The sequence below is a fragment of the Lutjanus erythropterus genome, chromosome 14, assembly GCF_056507025.1.
Source record: "Lutjanus erythropterus isolate fLutEry1 chromosome 14, fLutEry1.hap2, whole genome shotgun sequence".
NCBI lineage: Eukaryota > Metazoa > Chordata > Actinopteri > Lutjaniformes > Lutjanidae > Lutjanus > Lutjanus erythropterus.
Genome location: NC_139330.1, coordinates 36,061,167 through 36,076,788, shown reverse-complemented (window position 1 = coordinate 36,076,788; position 15,622 = coordinate 36,061,167). Strand labels below are relative to the sequence as shown.

The 15,622-nt window shown below is 38.6% G+C and overlaps 1 protein-coding gene across 6 annotated transcripts in view; it reads left to right on the top strand.

The window, feature by feature from the left end:
- Positions 1-15,622, top strand: part of gbf1 (golgi brefeldin A resistant guanine nucleotide exchange factor 1) — a 110,916-nt gene that overhangs the window by 42,331 nt on the left and 52,963 nt on the right. For all 6 annotated transcript variants that reach the window (XM_084735172.1, XM_084735171.1, XM_084735170.1 and 3 more), the window contains exon 4: positions 9,412-9,543. In XM_084735172.1, coding sequence (XP_084591298.1) covers positions 9,412-9,543 — 132 coding nt within the window. The remainder of the gene's footprint in view (positions 1-9,411; positions 9,544-15,622) is intronic.

Below are 15,622 nucleotides of genomic sequence, written 5' to 3'. Positions count from 1 at the left end.
CATGCTCTTTCATGCCTCATAAAAAAACAAAAAAAAAAAAAAAACTGGAGCCTTATGTCTTCCCAGTGGTGGGAGCTTCACTTTGTCTTAATGATCAGCATGAAGTCCAGAGGGCAATTTGAACACAGCCCTGTAGGTCAGAGGTCGACACCAGTGCTGTGTGTTCGTTTGGTTTTCACTGGTGTCATCATTAATATCAGGGCCTCAAACAAAGCATGGAAGAGCGGCCGTGAGGGAAGATCTGTGACTCTCTAAAGGATTTCAGTCAAATAATGAGGAGATGGAGTGCACATACTTATGTGTAACACACTAGTTATCTAATCTGGAAGTAAGAAAGTACTCAGAAACCAGTCAAAATTGAGCACACTTTCTAATTGATAAAGTTAAATAGTTGCCTAAAAAATATTGAGTTTTAAGAGCCATCTGAAACTGTCAGTCACATTCTTCAGTAATCAAATTTTATTGTGAAAGTTCCTGTGATGTTCGGCACTTTGCACTGTGAATTATTAACATTGCACTTCATCCTACAAAGCATGACAACAACTCATTAAGTACATCATCTTGTTAACTGTAGCTGCCACACAGTGTGGCTAACATTGAAAGCGCTACTCTCCTTGCAGGTTCATGTCCACCTGCCTTTGCTGAATGTGGCTTTTGCACCAAACTATTTTGATAATTGGTTAATTAGTTAGAGTAATTTTTTTTTTAGAAGAAAACTCATCCTTCATGTTGGGAAACACTGATCACTGACCAGTCACTGACCTATAATTGACTGATTAGTCGACTATGAAAATAATCATTATTTGCAGTTCTTAGTGAAATATTAGCAGTTCATAGTAGTAGTAGTTTAACTTCTGGTGCCGACTAGGGAGGGTGTCAACATTTAATAATTTAGTTAACTAATCACTCACATCCATAATGGGTAGACTATCATAGGTGTAGGTTTAGTAGGTGTATCTCAGAAGCTCCTGTTTTTGACTTGATAATGGATCATTTCATACCCCATAACAGCAGTATTTCACATTTGAGTTTGCAGCAGTTGATCCTGAGATTATTTTAGTGTATTTCAGGCTGAAAATAATTTTAAAATTCAACATATTGCACGTGCAGAGGTAATCATGATAAGTGATGCTAATTAAAGACCCCCCACCACATATTTTTGTTTTACTTCTCTCACTGAACTTTAGGTTCATTACAAAGAAAAAACTTAACATTCTGTAATAGCAAATAACCATGATTCAATCAAAGTCTTGTCCTGTTTAAGTCTTGCAAACAAAAAAGAAATCAAGATCATGACATTGCTATTACAGACATTTGTTTGACGATAATAGAAGCAATAGGCTAAATAGGTGGCTAAAGTTCTTCAGATTAGTGTTAATTGTATTTTGAGATGTTCACTTTTAGTAACTTGGATGCAAACTTGTTGAACTGCCATTGTATTTTTATTGAGAGAAAATATATAGCAAGTGTTCCATTTGTTACTTTTCTCAGTGATTGATTAGGCTTTAGGAGCTTATATATGCTTCTTCTTCTGCTTCTTCCTCCACTGAACAATCCAGCAAGAGTGTTCTTGTAAATACAAATGCAAACTATATTCCTTGTAGCCCTTTAGGAAATGCTCTCCTGCAGTAGCCGCCCTCCCAAGCATTTTAGAAAAGTTTTAATTTCTCCAGGGTTTTCAAATTGCCTGTTTAGGTTGCGCAGAGGCATTGTTCCTAGCATCTATAAAATACCACTGTGGCCCAATGAAATGACCATATGGAGCTCCATAGCATTGTTCCTTCCTAATTGCCCCTTTTTACAAGTGTCAATTTCATTCAGGAGAATACAGGGACTGAGGGCAGAGAAGAAAAATGAATGAAACAAGGGTGGGGGCCGAGGGCTAAGGAGAGCTGACATTCATCAAACTTCTCCCGACAGATGTATAAGAATACTGTCGTGCAAGACTTTGTTCAGCAGATGAACAGCAGAATTCTCCCTGGATTTCATTTAGCCTTGCTGGTCTTGTTAAAGCGTCGCCTCTCTCCTCTGCACGAGGAGCCTTGGCATTGCAACCAAGGACCCTGACTCTTAATTTTAGCAGCTGAAGAGGTCCAGATCAATAACCATCAGTGTTTGGTTTTGGGCCGCTGCGTCGGTCAAAGGGGGATTCACCCCTCCCCCATCTGCTCCCCCTCTCCTTGCCTCTGTTGCACCTTATAGAAGGTGTCATTTTATTTTGTCCATTTTCACTGAAAGCTTGTGAGCTGTGTGTCAGTGTCGGGGTAAGACGTGTGTATGTGCCATGTACACAAGTATATACTGCAGCGATGTCCCAGGGGTGTAACAGCTGGACTTCGTTGTCTCTTGTCAGATTTCTTCTCCTGCTGTCTGCACATAGATGCATTGATTTTTTTTTTTTTTTTTGACATGTCCAGCTATGTAAGAACCACTGTTGAATATTTATGTTTTTAGTAGTCTAAAGATTTCACAAAACAAAGGATCTACAGTGTTGTTACACAATCACTGTCAACTCATCAATACTTTCTCTCGGTTTTTTTTTTTTAGCAAGCAACAAGTTAAGTCTGTGGGAAAGAATCCATAAAAGATATTTTACCAAAAGTAGTGCAGTGCCTGTTTGGAGAGGGGCTGTTTGGAACATGTGCCCACTTGGAATGGGCCGGCTGCTTGGCCCCTGGCATTGCTGCTTGCAGCATTGTTGAGAAAGACAATGGCTGCTTGCAGTGTTCTTGAGAATTGCTCATCCGATCAACTTTATACTTGAGAGTATACTCCCTTGGGTCCCTAGTGAGGGTTGTAAAGATACAACAGTCTGGATCAATATATCGATTCAGTGTTCAACAATCCAATAATATCGATGGCAAAGTGAAAATATTGTCATCTTGAATATACACCTTTATTATGAAAATCATGTCATGTCTATGTCATAAATGTCTGGGAGAGTTCAGTCATAAAATTGTCAAATCATAATTTAGTTGCTTTTTGTGAGTTGACACAAAGGTAACTGATTGTTTTAAATGGACTTATGATATTATCTGATATTGATCACAGACCCCTGAATTGAATCAAATTGAAATCCTTTCATGGCAGACTTTGTGATATCAGCGAATATCGTATTGATGTAACATCATATCATGATGAAACTTGTGCTTTACGCCCCTTGTCCCTAGCAGTACACCTGCCAATTGTGAAGGTGGAACAGTTATCAAGATATTTAAAGGGCACTCGCATACAGAGATTTGTTTCTCCATAGTTAGATGATGCTGCTACAGCGCCATCTATTGGCCAGATGACACCAAATTTGTGAGGATCACTCAGATGTCTTTACATATGTTGACTAAATGCGGTTGCTATGGCATAAGCATTCAGGAGATGTGACAGTTTTTGTAATATGAGCCCTGCTGACAACATCAAAAATCTGAAAAAGTAACTTGTTCTGGCTTGGTGTTGAGATATTCTGTACCAAATTTGGTGACAATTGGTCAAAATTTGTAGGAGTTGAGGAAAAATGGATCTGGACAAAATTCAAAATGGCAGAAAATCAATTTATTTGCAGTTTGTTATTATAGCGCCACTATCTGGCCAAATTACACCAAATTTGGTACATTAATGGGTCCACAACAATATATAACAACTGCCATATGAATATAAATACAAGTATAAGTATGGTGTTGATGAATAAATGCCTGTGGTTGGTCTTCTTTGCTTTCATGGAACAAATGGCCTTGACCTAACATTAATCACCATCGTGTTTATAAAAATAAGAAAAAAAAGAAATACACAAACTATAACAATAGTTTTGAGTGGCATCCTGACTAATATGCGCAACTGTGACTACAACCTGAACATGAGCTTATGCTCATGACATGAAATCGTAACAAACCTGATGAACAAGATTATTTCACAAGAATGTAACACACACACACACACACGCGAAAATTAGGTAATTGATACACTGCCCATTTAAGGTATAAATGTAACATTTTCCTGTTTTTTTTAATAGTTTTTTTTATAGATTTTTTTATAAATTTATAAACAGTTAATTAGCAAGTTTCTTTTATGTTTTGCATAAATAGTTTTAAATGTTTGCATGAAGTCAGATGGTCTGTGTACTTGACTTACCCCCTTCAGTGTTTCTCATGATACAAAGTTCACCCACTTAATGCCCCCTCCCACAGCCCGTCAAATGACTGTATCCCCCAGGATACAGAAACCATTTTAGGGTTAAACTACATAAACATGCAGACCTTTTATAGCTGCAGAGTTAATGTTATAGCAATGTTTCCCTTACTTTACCAGTGATCTGTGACACAAACCAGACAACAGCCTTTCATTTTGGCGTTTTAACAGCAAAAGCAACAGTCAGTGCAAGCAAAAAATCAGAAGCTGCTGCCTGATTTTTCTTTATAAATTGCTCATTGATAATGATCGAGAGCTAGGAGAGAAACAGATTATAAAACAGATCCTTTTATCATCTGAACTTTGAATCCAGGTATTTCGCTACCTGGTGTCAAATCTCAGTCATTCACACAAGTGTACTTAAATCATTTTGTCTCCCACTGTAAATATATAAGCTAAATAATAGCACTATAGAGCATTGGTTCCACCTTTTTTAATGTTTGGGCTTTGCAACATTCTTGTACTATTTGGACAGTATTCAGTGTTTAATTTGCTTTTGAGACGAGGAAGTTACTCAGTTGCAATACCAGTACCATAAGAATGTAATCCTCCTCTGGTTTGATGTATTGGCCATTAAAAGCACTTGATATTTAGCTTCTAGTGTGCAGCTCCTCTACGCTGTGATTGTGTGGAAGACAGGCCTGTTTGTCTAACTCTTGACTCTACTTAGAAAGCCTTGCAAAGATCTGTAGAGACTCCATGTTGAAATATTAGTATGTTTTCAGTTGAGATGGTCTGGTTGGGTCCAGATATTGTTTGTGTTTCATTTCGTCATGGTCTCTGTGCAGTTTTTTTTTCCTCTCGTGTTGTCTGGACAATAAGGTGCATCTGCAGCAGTTGCTCTCTGTGTTCTAAGCCTTTTCTGCTCCACTGCCAATAGATGTGCATGTGTTAAAGATGGCTTCTGTTTTGCGGTGAGCCGGCCTCATCCCGAGGTGCTCTCCTGGGGGCAAAGGTTCACCCCCCGTCTCCCCTCCCTCTCTTTGCTGGGGTCATTTGGAGAGGTAATCCACACATGGCTGGATACTCTCACTACAGCTCCAAGCAGAAAGAAGGAGCTCCGGCATGGTAAAGGTGGATAGGATTAGGCTCATGGTGAATCGTAATGGGCTCATTTCACAAACCTCTTTTTTTTACCAATTAAGCTGAACTCGAGTTGGACTTGTACGCACTCTTAAATCAGGACTTGTACCCAGCAAACCCAGCCCTTAGATGGCAACATGCACGCTTGGGTGAGCTGCTTTAATCCTGTGTGTTTTTTTTTTTTATTTTGGTCAATGTCAGCCAGAGGTTAACCTGGTTATAGAATGATTGCCTCACCACGGCTGCAGCCGTCGTTATTTATTTCACTCCACAAGCCCCGGAGATTGAGTTGAAGTACAGAGCCTGTATTTAGACTTTATATAAGAAGATTGGTGGTGGCCACCGGCAGACCGCTCCAGTCAGCCCTGTGTTCACCGATGGCCGGCCGGATCAATACAACACAATTGAGTTTTCCAATCTGTGGTCTTTGGGAACGCAGCCATAGCACTTACAGGGTGATCGCATCTGATGAAGTCTTCATCAGGGTCTATTGACAGATTCATTTGAGCACCCTCCTTCCATCCTTACTACACTGTAAAGTAATGGGACACAAAAACCCTCTTTAAAAAGTTTTCTGGCAGCTGATGGACAGATCGAAACCAACAGAGCTACCTCATTCTCTGAAGTTAACCCTGATTTTAATTTTCATTTTGTGTAATTTGTAATTTTTTGTTTTTATTGTATCTTTCATGGGGAAAGCTGCTTATTTTTTGTTTCTAAATTTACACTCTGTCACCCTTCACCCTTTAAACCAAGACTGCTCCAAGCTTTCAGATGTAACAATAACTCAAATAAACCACCAGATGAGAAAATATTCAATAAAGCAGAAAGCAAGAGATTTGCTTTTGAAAGTGAGGCCTAAAAGTGACCTGGCGGCCGATAAAGGGACTGTTTAAATTTCCAAATTATTTCATATTTGATTTCTAAACAAGCCGCAGGGGTATTGGATATCACACGCTAATGCACAGCGGTCACATGTGCACTTTTGGAAATTGGTTGGACACTCTCCTCGGCGCTTTTGATGTCCAAGTTGTTTTTTCTCGTCTGGAGTGGAGCTGCTCTTAAGAAAGCCATAATCCTCGCGGTATTGCTGTGGCAAGCACTCCTCTGGCACAACATTTCACAGCGGCGTTCGTGACTCCACTAATTTTCTCCGTTGTTGTTTTACCTGTTTTGTATTTTTGCTCCCCCCTCTTGACCCTCTTTCTCTGTGAATTCTCCAGAGAAAGAGAGAGAGACTATTGAAGTCGGGGTGGATTGGCCAAAGGTGGTTTCCCAGAGTGGAATGCCCAGCGAAGCTCCCTTCTTTGTGAACTGATTACAGAGGAAGATCTGCTGCATCTCGCACAGCAGCTGGATTTAATCAACTATAGGACTCAGTTTGCTCTGGCTTATTGATACTAGTGCTGATGACGATGGTTTACTTAGATGATATTTTACTTTAGTCAATTATTTATTGCCTTTTTGTTTTAGAGTTTCATTTATAACTACAAATGTATCATTATTTAGATTTTTTTAAAAAAAAAAAAGGTCAAAAGCACAAAAACACTGCAGCCTTGTGCATTTTCACTTAATCCTATCATTTGTATGAACCACCACAAAATGTTAGGCTACACTCTGTGGCCACCAATTATTCCCTATAGGATAACCTGATTCCTTTGCACCTTTTAGTCCAACTCTTAATGAAAACAGTGAACATTACTCCGTTCTGAGGGGGTGCCTGAAGTGGGTTTACAACCAAGGAAAAACAAAACGGCAGCATCGGAAATTTTGAAGTGAATAGAAACACAAGTAATGTGTCAAGAATCTGAGACATCTAATGGTGTAATGTGCTGAAATGTGGGCCACCAGTTTGCACAACTAGCCAAGAAGTCTAGCTAATTGCCTACCTATTTTTTCATCAGAAGCAATCCCTTCAGGAAACACCACATTATAATTCATGGGAAAAGTGGACAATACAGTTGAGGAAGGCTGTGTTAAGTTGTGTTAAATCGTCTTTTCTGCTTTGTTTTTACTTTAGTTTACATTTGAGCCAAAAATGTACTTAAAAATATTAGCATCTGTTCCTGCATTTGGGATTTATTTGACACCACATAGCTCTTTTTTTCTACAAAATTAAATTCCAATCAGTTCAAATCACTTTTAGCAAGTCTGCATCCACAGACTGTATGGCAGTGCTAATGTCAGTGTGCTAACTCTCTCACAGTAACAATGTTCATGTTTAGCTGGTATAATGTCACCCATGATCACCATCTTAGTTTAGTGTTTGAGCATGCTAACATTTGCTCTGCTAGCACTTACGAAAAAATTTTGTTTAGGCTGAAGGGAACTGTGATAGTTTGTTAGATATTTGATCATAAAGTACTGGACAAACTGAACTTTTGACCTGAAGAATAAAAAGTTCAGGGATCACCAAAGTCACTATAGTTCATTCTGTGGGAAGCATGGATGGCTGAACCAAATTTTATGGCATTCCATTCTTTGTTACAGTAAATTTTACACTAAAATAGCAACCTCATGGTGGCGCTAGGGGAAAAGGCAGGGAATCACCAAAGTTGGTGGCAGCTCTGGCAGTGAATAATAACTGTGGTAGATTTGCAGCTTGATATGTATAGAAATTTTTGGAAAAATTTGATGAGTAAATGTAGAGATTTTCTCTGGTTTTATCTATAAGCTTCTTATTTTTAGCTGTAAATTGTGGCAGCTGAAATTGTCATCATTGGCAGATTTTATGAGATGAAGCGTCTAACTAAAATCTCAAGTTGTCTTTTTTTTTCTTTTTTACATTTTTCTGCATATAGGTAAAAAACAAATAAGATGCAGTGTGTAAATGTGTGATCTGTAAAGTTGATGGAGTATTTTTAAACTTTGGACAGAGCCATGTTAGCTGTTTCTCCCAACGTGTATTTATGCTCTACTCATCTCTATATCAAAAATACTACATAAATAGTTATCCTCAAGTAAGTAAATCAGTAAACATATTTCCCAAAATGTTAGTCTTTATTTAAAAGTGCTCACAGCTTCTCTAAGCTGACTTCTTCTTTTCATCTCTGTCCTGCTTCCTTTTCTCTCACTCCTCTCTCCTTTCTTCTTGCATCTGTCTCTGTCTCTGTGCAGAGGTTCAGCCTCCTGTGACGGTAATTCCTTATTGATCTGACCCCCTCAGGGCAACAGTGCTGTTTACACAGACCGTCATACAGAGTGCAGGGGAAAAGTACATTAAACTCTACACAGCACTGTTGACCACTCTGTTCTGGCTTGTTTGTATGTGCAGCGGTGTCTGAGGCTGAAGCCTGCACCAAGGGACCTCACATAGTGATACAGAGGAGCAGCAGAGATATCTGAAAGTAAAATTGTCCAGATTAATTTAATGTTAACAAAGACAATTACAATAGAGGCCTATTACCTTTTTGGCATATCTATTCGGCTACTTGTTCCACAAGCCCTTCAGGATTTCTTTCATCATTCTTTCTGAGAATAAAAAAAGTTTGCTCTTGATATTTATCTGTCTATAGTCTAAAAAAATCAGCTCCTCTTAATGATTTTATTTTGATAGAAGTTAAACAATGAATTCTTAACGTCATCTTCACTTGGTTTTTCCCATTAAAGCGCCTCCTTAAAACTCACTAACAAGTTGTAATCACTGCTGTTATTACAGTTGGAACAGGTGGTGACCTCTCACCTTACTTGTGGACTAGTCTCTTCTGTCAAGCAGTGATGTTTAGCCCATGGATGTCTAGGGCTTATAGGAGATGGCGTTTGATACAGGCTAATAAAAATCATACATAATGAATAAACATAAATATTATATTGTTTTTTGGAAAACTACCATCCTGATCACAAAATAAGAAGTGAGCCACCCGACATGCTGTTGAGAAGAGCTTTGTTTCCAGGCTGTACTTTTAGTTATTAGCATACACAAATGTGAATGAGGTTTTGTTACCTCTGGAACAGAAAGCAGAAATTGTGGTTTCATTTTGGCTCTCTGTAAACATATATATATACGTGTATATATATATGTGTGCTATATATATGCAAATAAGTCTTTATAAATGAAGACAGTTATATTCATCTGATATCACACTGTGTGTGTGTGTGTGTGTGTGTGTTTTTACATGACTGACTGTTGTCTGTGTGTGTCTCCTTCAGAGCTGTCCGATGTGGAACCCAACATTTTTCTGAGGCCCTTCCTTGAAGTGGTCCGCTCTGAGGACACCACTGGACCAATCACAGGCCTTGCTCTTACCTCGGTCAACAAGTTCCTCTCCTATGGCCTTATAGGTAAGACATCTTGACTTTAGCAATGTGTCCTGTTCTTGTTTAACCCTTAAGGTGTGCCAACATTTAGTGTGTCTTTTCAGCAGCACATGACCCTACATTGTTTTGTATAGGTGGACTACTTGGTGCAGACTATTACTTGCTGTATTAGTTTTGACTGTCGTCTTCATGTATAAGTTCCTACAATACCAGTCAGAAGCTTGAGAAAAGCTGCATTATTCCACATGAAAATGCTACTCTTCAGCCAATCGATAAGTAGATGGCAGAAAAAAAAATTATAGAGTTTCGCTACCTGCAGCCTGAATGAGATCTCAGCATGCTTTCTAACCGACCATAAGGTATCAATGTACAATTTATATATTTCATTAAAAAACCTCTGTATCTGCATTTCTTAGATGGAGGATGGAGTTAACACATGTTAATGTGAGATGTAAATGCAGAACTCAGATTTCAACCACGTGTTAATGACATCTGTACAGTTTGGCCACATTTTGAAGAAAAACTCCTCCCACGTCACCTGAGTTTAGCTAAATGCAGCTCTCCCTAATATCTCAAGCAGTCTGTCTAAAAGGTACAGACGAGCCCTTCCTCTGCAAAGAAAAAGTAGAGTAGAGCCCATAGAAGTGGAAAATGAAGTGTGTGTTACAGGGGTAATCCCACTGGAGTTAGCATAGCCACCAAGGCTTCTGAGATGTAGCTATTTTGATCTGCCATCTGTACCCACCATCCAGATTTTTTATCCATATATAGTAGGGCTGAACAATTAATCAAAATGTTATCAAATTTGCAATATGGCCTACTGCAATTTTCAAATTGCAGGAGATGCTATATTTGTTACAGCCAAAATGTGTTTCAAAATACCGTCTCATACTAAATGGCTGTCCTGCTGCAGAGATGCCCTGGCCTAAAGACCTGATTCCCCAGACTTAAGACAACATCTTTGTAGAATTATTTTCATTTTATTAATTATCAGTTAATTTGTCGATCATTTTCTCAATTAATGGAGCCCAAGATGATGTCCTTTAATGTCTGTTTTGTCCACAACTCAGAGAGGAGTAAAGAAACCAGAAAATATTCACATTGAAGAAGCTGAAATCAGAGAATTTGGACAATTGGACGATTTTCTTTCCAAAATCTAAGTTTTTTCAAAATCCTTCAGCCCTGATACATGTGTTATAGGTGGAGATGAGGTTAAACTGTTCAAGGATTCAATGACATTTACAACATATTTTTACAACACAGTGTTGTACTACAAAAATGGAGTTGTACTTGTACCTTCATAATACACAGAAAATACAATATATGTACAGATAATGAATAAAGTTCAGAATGGAATAGAGTGAAGATATTAAACAAAATAAATATTTATACACATACAGCTGATCTGACTGGGCTCTTGAAAGATGCTGACTGCATTTGTTGACAGAGGGGCCACTGCTCTTTAATCCAAACCTCATGTCTTCATTTTCTAATATCTATGAGTGTTTTTCTCTCATAGGTGATGCATGCTTCAGTAATAAAGCTGAGGATTAACAGAATGAAGGAAAAAAAGTAGTGAACTTTGAACGAGCCACTACATCTACATGTGCTGCCGTTTGTAACATAAAACATATATAACACCTGGTGTAACTGAGTACCACTGAAATCTGTGGTCAAAGATATAGCTAATATTTGCAGCAGTAAGTTGTAGTGAGCTCAGAAAGCCTCTGTATATATCATGTTGGCACTCTTGAAGTTGTGAGTTCACCATTGGGAAGCTACGTTTTGGCCATTTGTGTTACTGATGGTCAGATCAGTTGAGGAATGCCAGGAATGGTCCATTCTTCTCATCGATGCAGAAGCTGACTTGTGCTGGCGTCCAGTCAGGACTGCCTGTCCTCATTAGTCTCATCATGGAAGTATGGTCCAGTGTCTGCCAGTTGTTTTGTTAAGTGTGAAATGAGCATGCATCACCAGATGTTAGTCTAAATAGCAGGGGTTGACTCAATGTTACATTGCTGTCAAAACAGCTGCAGTCATTGCTTAACTAAATAAAAGTCCAGGCTTACAGGAACATTGCACACTGTTAAAAAGCTGCTTGAGATGTACCTTGCCTTTCTGAGTCCTTTCTGAGCAACCCCAGGCAATAAGAATTCATGTTTAAATGTCTTTAAAATGTCATGCACGTATGAGTGAGACATTCTTGGATCAGACGAGGGTTCAGGATTTCTGGATGTTCATTCAAACTGAAGACCAGCAGAAGTAGTAGCTCTCCAGACCGTCAAGGCTCACACACATGTGCCGCACAATATCCGTTCAAAGATCATGTCACAAATCGCCCCCTGAGTCCCAGAGCCTCTGTCTGTCACTCCAGATCTGACACCAGCTCCCTTAATCCCCACCACCCCCATCCTGACGCCATCTCCCCACCACCAGCATCTCATCAGCACTGTTTGAAGGGCTGCACAACAGCAGCCATGCAGCTCAGACACTCTCAAGGCTGTAAAGATGAGGAAATATGACAATGGGCTAGTTTATTAATGCTGCTGCATCTCAGTTTGACTTCTCAAACACAGCTCACAGTCTCCTGCTGTGCATTAACACACTTGACTCCCCTCTTGTTTTATTTGCCATGCATCCATTTTATTCTTCTGTTACTAGGGGCGAAGGGGCTATGAGCACGCAATATTGAATGTGAGTTCAAAGAATATTGAAACTTGATCTGAAGAATGTGTCCCAGAGGAGACCAAAGACATATTTTCTCATGAAAGTGTGGAGTGACGGTGTATAAGATTTAAATTTTCAGGGAGGGTTGTACTGAACCAAGCAGTCATTTCAGCTATAACTCTAGCTGTAAAATATAGAATTAGTTATCAAGTAAGTTTTTAAAAAGTTATTTTTCTTATTGTCCCCTTTTGTCCAATGCTCATTGTTGGTCTCTGATTTATTTGAAGTGACCACAGGAATTTTATTGCAGAATGTCAGATACGTAACAAAAAAAAAAAAAAAATAGTTTAAAGGTGAGTGTTGCATTGTTCTATCTGAAGGTTTGTTGCTGATAGTTGACACACTGTATCTGAGTGTTTTCCTTGTTTGAGAGTCAAGACAAGATAAAAAGTATGTAGTTTTTATTTCCTAAATAAAAGTTAGATAGGTAGGTAGCAAGGTGGAAAACAGCCACCGGCCAGGTGTTGGTAAAATACACAAATGGCTGATAGATTTCATACGCAAAATAACTACACACATTTGAGCGAGTGGTGAAATTGAACATTTATCAGTCAGTGGCTGGTAGGTGTTCAATGCAAAGTCATATAAATCACAAAGGGAATGAGGTCAACTAAAACTACAACCATGTACTCCTTAATCCTGATTAACTATATTCACTATATGCAGGGGTCAGCGTTGATGTTTTTTTCACTTGCCCAGTCGGGTCAGTGGGTCGGAAATAACTTACTTAAGTCAGTTTTTACTTGCCCCTGTACTAATTGTTATATTTTTTAGGGGCTGTCAAATGACAACAAAGACTAAAGTTAATTGTCACATTACATCTTGGGCTGCAACTGCTATAAAATTTCAGAAAATAGTGAAAAATGTTCATCCTAGTTTCCTAGATTCCAAACTGATGTCTTTAATGTCTTATTTTGTCACTTGAAAACCCAAAGATATTAAATTGAATATGATAATAAATCACCCAAAGCTCCATATTTGAGAGGCTGAAAACAGCATTTTTGCAATAAAAACGACTTTAACCATAAATCATCTATCATTAATCAAAACTGTTAAGTACGTTAATTCTTTTTTTACCACCTGTGGTAAAAATAGCTACCTGTTTTAAATGTAATTGAATGGCACTTACTTAAGGTTACTGCCTCTTTTTAATACTTTTTAACAATTAAATATTTATAAAAACCCATAGACAGACATCAAGGGTGACTAATAGCATTGATTTATAAAAAAAAAAAAAAAAGAAAAGGTCAAAATATGGAGACAAGAAGTTTGTGTCCGACAAAATTTTAATAATATTGTCCAGCATCAACCAAAGTCAGCATCAGCCTCCCAGCTGCAGGTTCAGGTTGTTTTGCATTGCAGAAAACACTGACATCACAAAGGACATGATGTCATTTCAGATCATTGAGAGGTTTTCGATATACCAAAAAACTTTATAAGACAATTGCAGTGTGTGTATGAGATATGAACACATGAACATTACTATTGGACATTTTCAGCACATTTATCAATACTGCAATAATTTGATAACATATTAATTTTGGTCACCGTAATCACACACAGTAATTCAGGCCACACAAGCAAAAACATAATCCATACAGTTGAGAAATGATGCTGTTAAGAAGCAGAAGAAAAATGCTATTGTAAAAAGAAAATTGACACTGAGTTCCCATAATTCTAGCTCAAAGCTAATCATGCAAATTCCATAATGTTCCACTGATAATAATAACATTCATTACAAAGACATACAAAACCATATCTCTTGATAGTCTAAGGGAAAGTCTGAAGACTGATTTGACTAGGTACTAGTACATGCCAAATACTTCATTTTATTTGTAAGCTTAAATCATAACTTAAGTTAGGGTCTATCAGAGTCACATTACAGTCATAGCTGGGTAGAGTTGAGTTGTAAATGGACAGAAATTACAACATTGGTCTTGTCAAGTACTGCCATCTTCTGGTTAGGATGAAACACAAAAATCTGACTTGTGAGTCTTTGATGAACACTTTCCTTATTTAGTTATCTCCCCTGGATTCAGATTAGCTTCAACAGTTGCACTAAGCATTAGGTTTGTACATGGTGATACCTAATTTTCAGCTCTCTTCCTGCAGTGAGACAGATGATGTTTGATATGCTTTTTGAAGTGGACATGATGTTGCCACTGCATTGTGATACACTGAATGTCTTGTTACCATGTTATGTCTTGTAAGCATTCAGCAGAGGATGTTAATTTTTATGGTCGGTTTAAGTTTGCACACATTATACTATCATCAGGTAGAAAACCACCCCCAGCAGCCGGCTGTATTCCTCTTTATCCTGGGCTTTGTGTTGAATATGATCCTCCCCTTCTGTGTGTCGCTGTCAACATTTTCCCCCTTGGCCTGCCAACATGTCCCCTGTATCCTCTTTTAATTTATTTTTTTTGTTTGTTTTGTTTTGTTTTTTTGCTAGTCCGGGGCCCAAGAGAAAGGGAAACGTGATTGTCTCCCACACACACCCACTCATTTCACTCACCCATTTCATTTAGTGCGAAGTAATTCCTCTCAATCTGTGGCCTGAGGTCTACTGGCATGGAGGGAGCAGTAAGCTAAGCCTGGCTGTTGACAGATATCCACATCTCTCCTCTATCCTCTCTTTTCCCACTGTTCATCTCTCCTCCCCTGTTCCTCCTCCATTCTCCCTCCGTTCCTCCTGCCCAGCAGAGTCAGCAAAGCCCCTCACCGTGGTGCTCGCAGCCGCACAGTCACCAGCCCACATAGGGCTCACAGTGAGGCTCAGCTGAGGCTTAAGCTGCAGCCACTGCCAGAAGAGATGAGCTTAGAGTACAGCTGTAGCCCGCCTATGATTTTAGGCTTGAATAAACTGTTATTCTTCATTGAAATCATTGTTATAATTAAATAAAGAAGCACAATTAGCATGAGCAGCACTGTTACTTGTAGTTTAACAAAGAAAAGAGCACCACCTCTTTCTCAAACACAGACAGAAAATCTAAGGAAAAAAGACATCAAAGCAGAGGAAGAGAGAGTCCCAAGAAAAAATGTGGCAATCACCCCATGTCTTAAGAAATATGATGATTTTCTTTGTTCATAACCAGAACATATATGACACCAGTGGGCTCTGGGAAAACAGTTTGACCTGTGACATGGCCCAGACAAAACATAGATAAAGGTAAAAGGAAAAGATGATGATAAAAATAAAAATAAAGAGAAGTAGCAGAGATTTAAAGAGGAGAAAAAGTCCCTATGACATCATCAAAGTTGTCTTGGCCTTGTTTAAATTTCCCTCTTGCAGGTTCCTCACCTCTGTGGATATACAGTACTAAATGGGCAAAGTGCCCCTTTTAATTAAAAAAAGGATAAGGGGATTATAATCCAC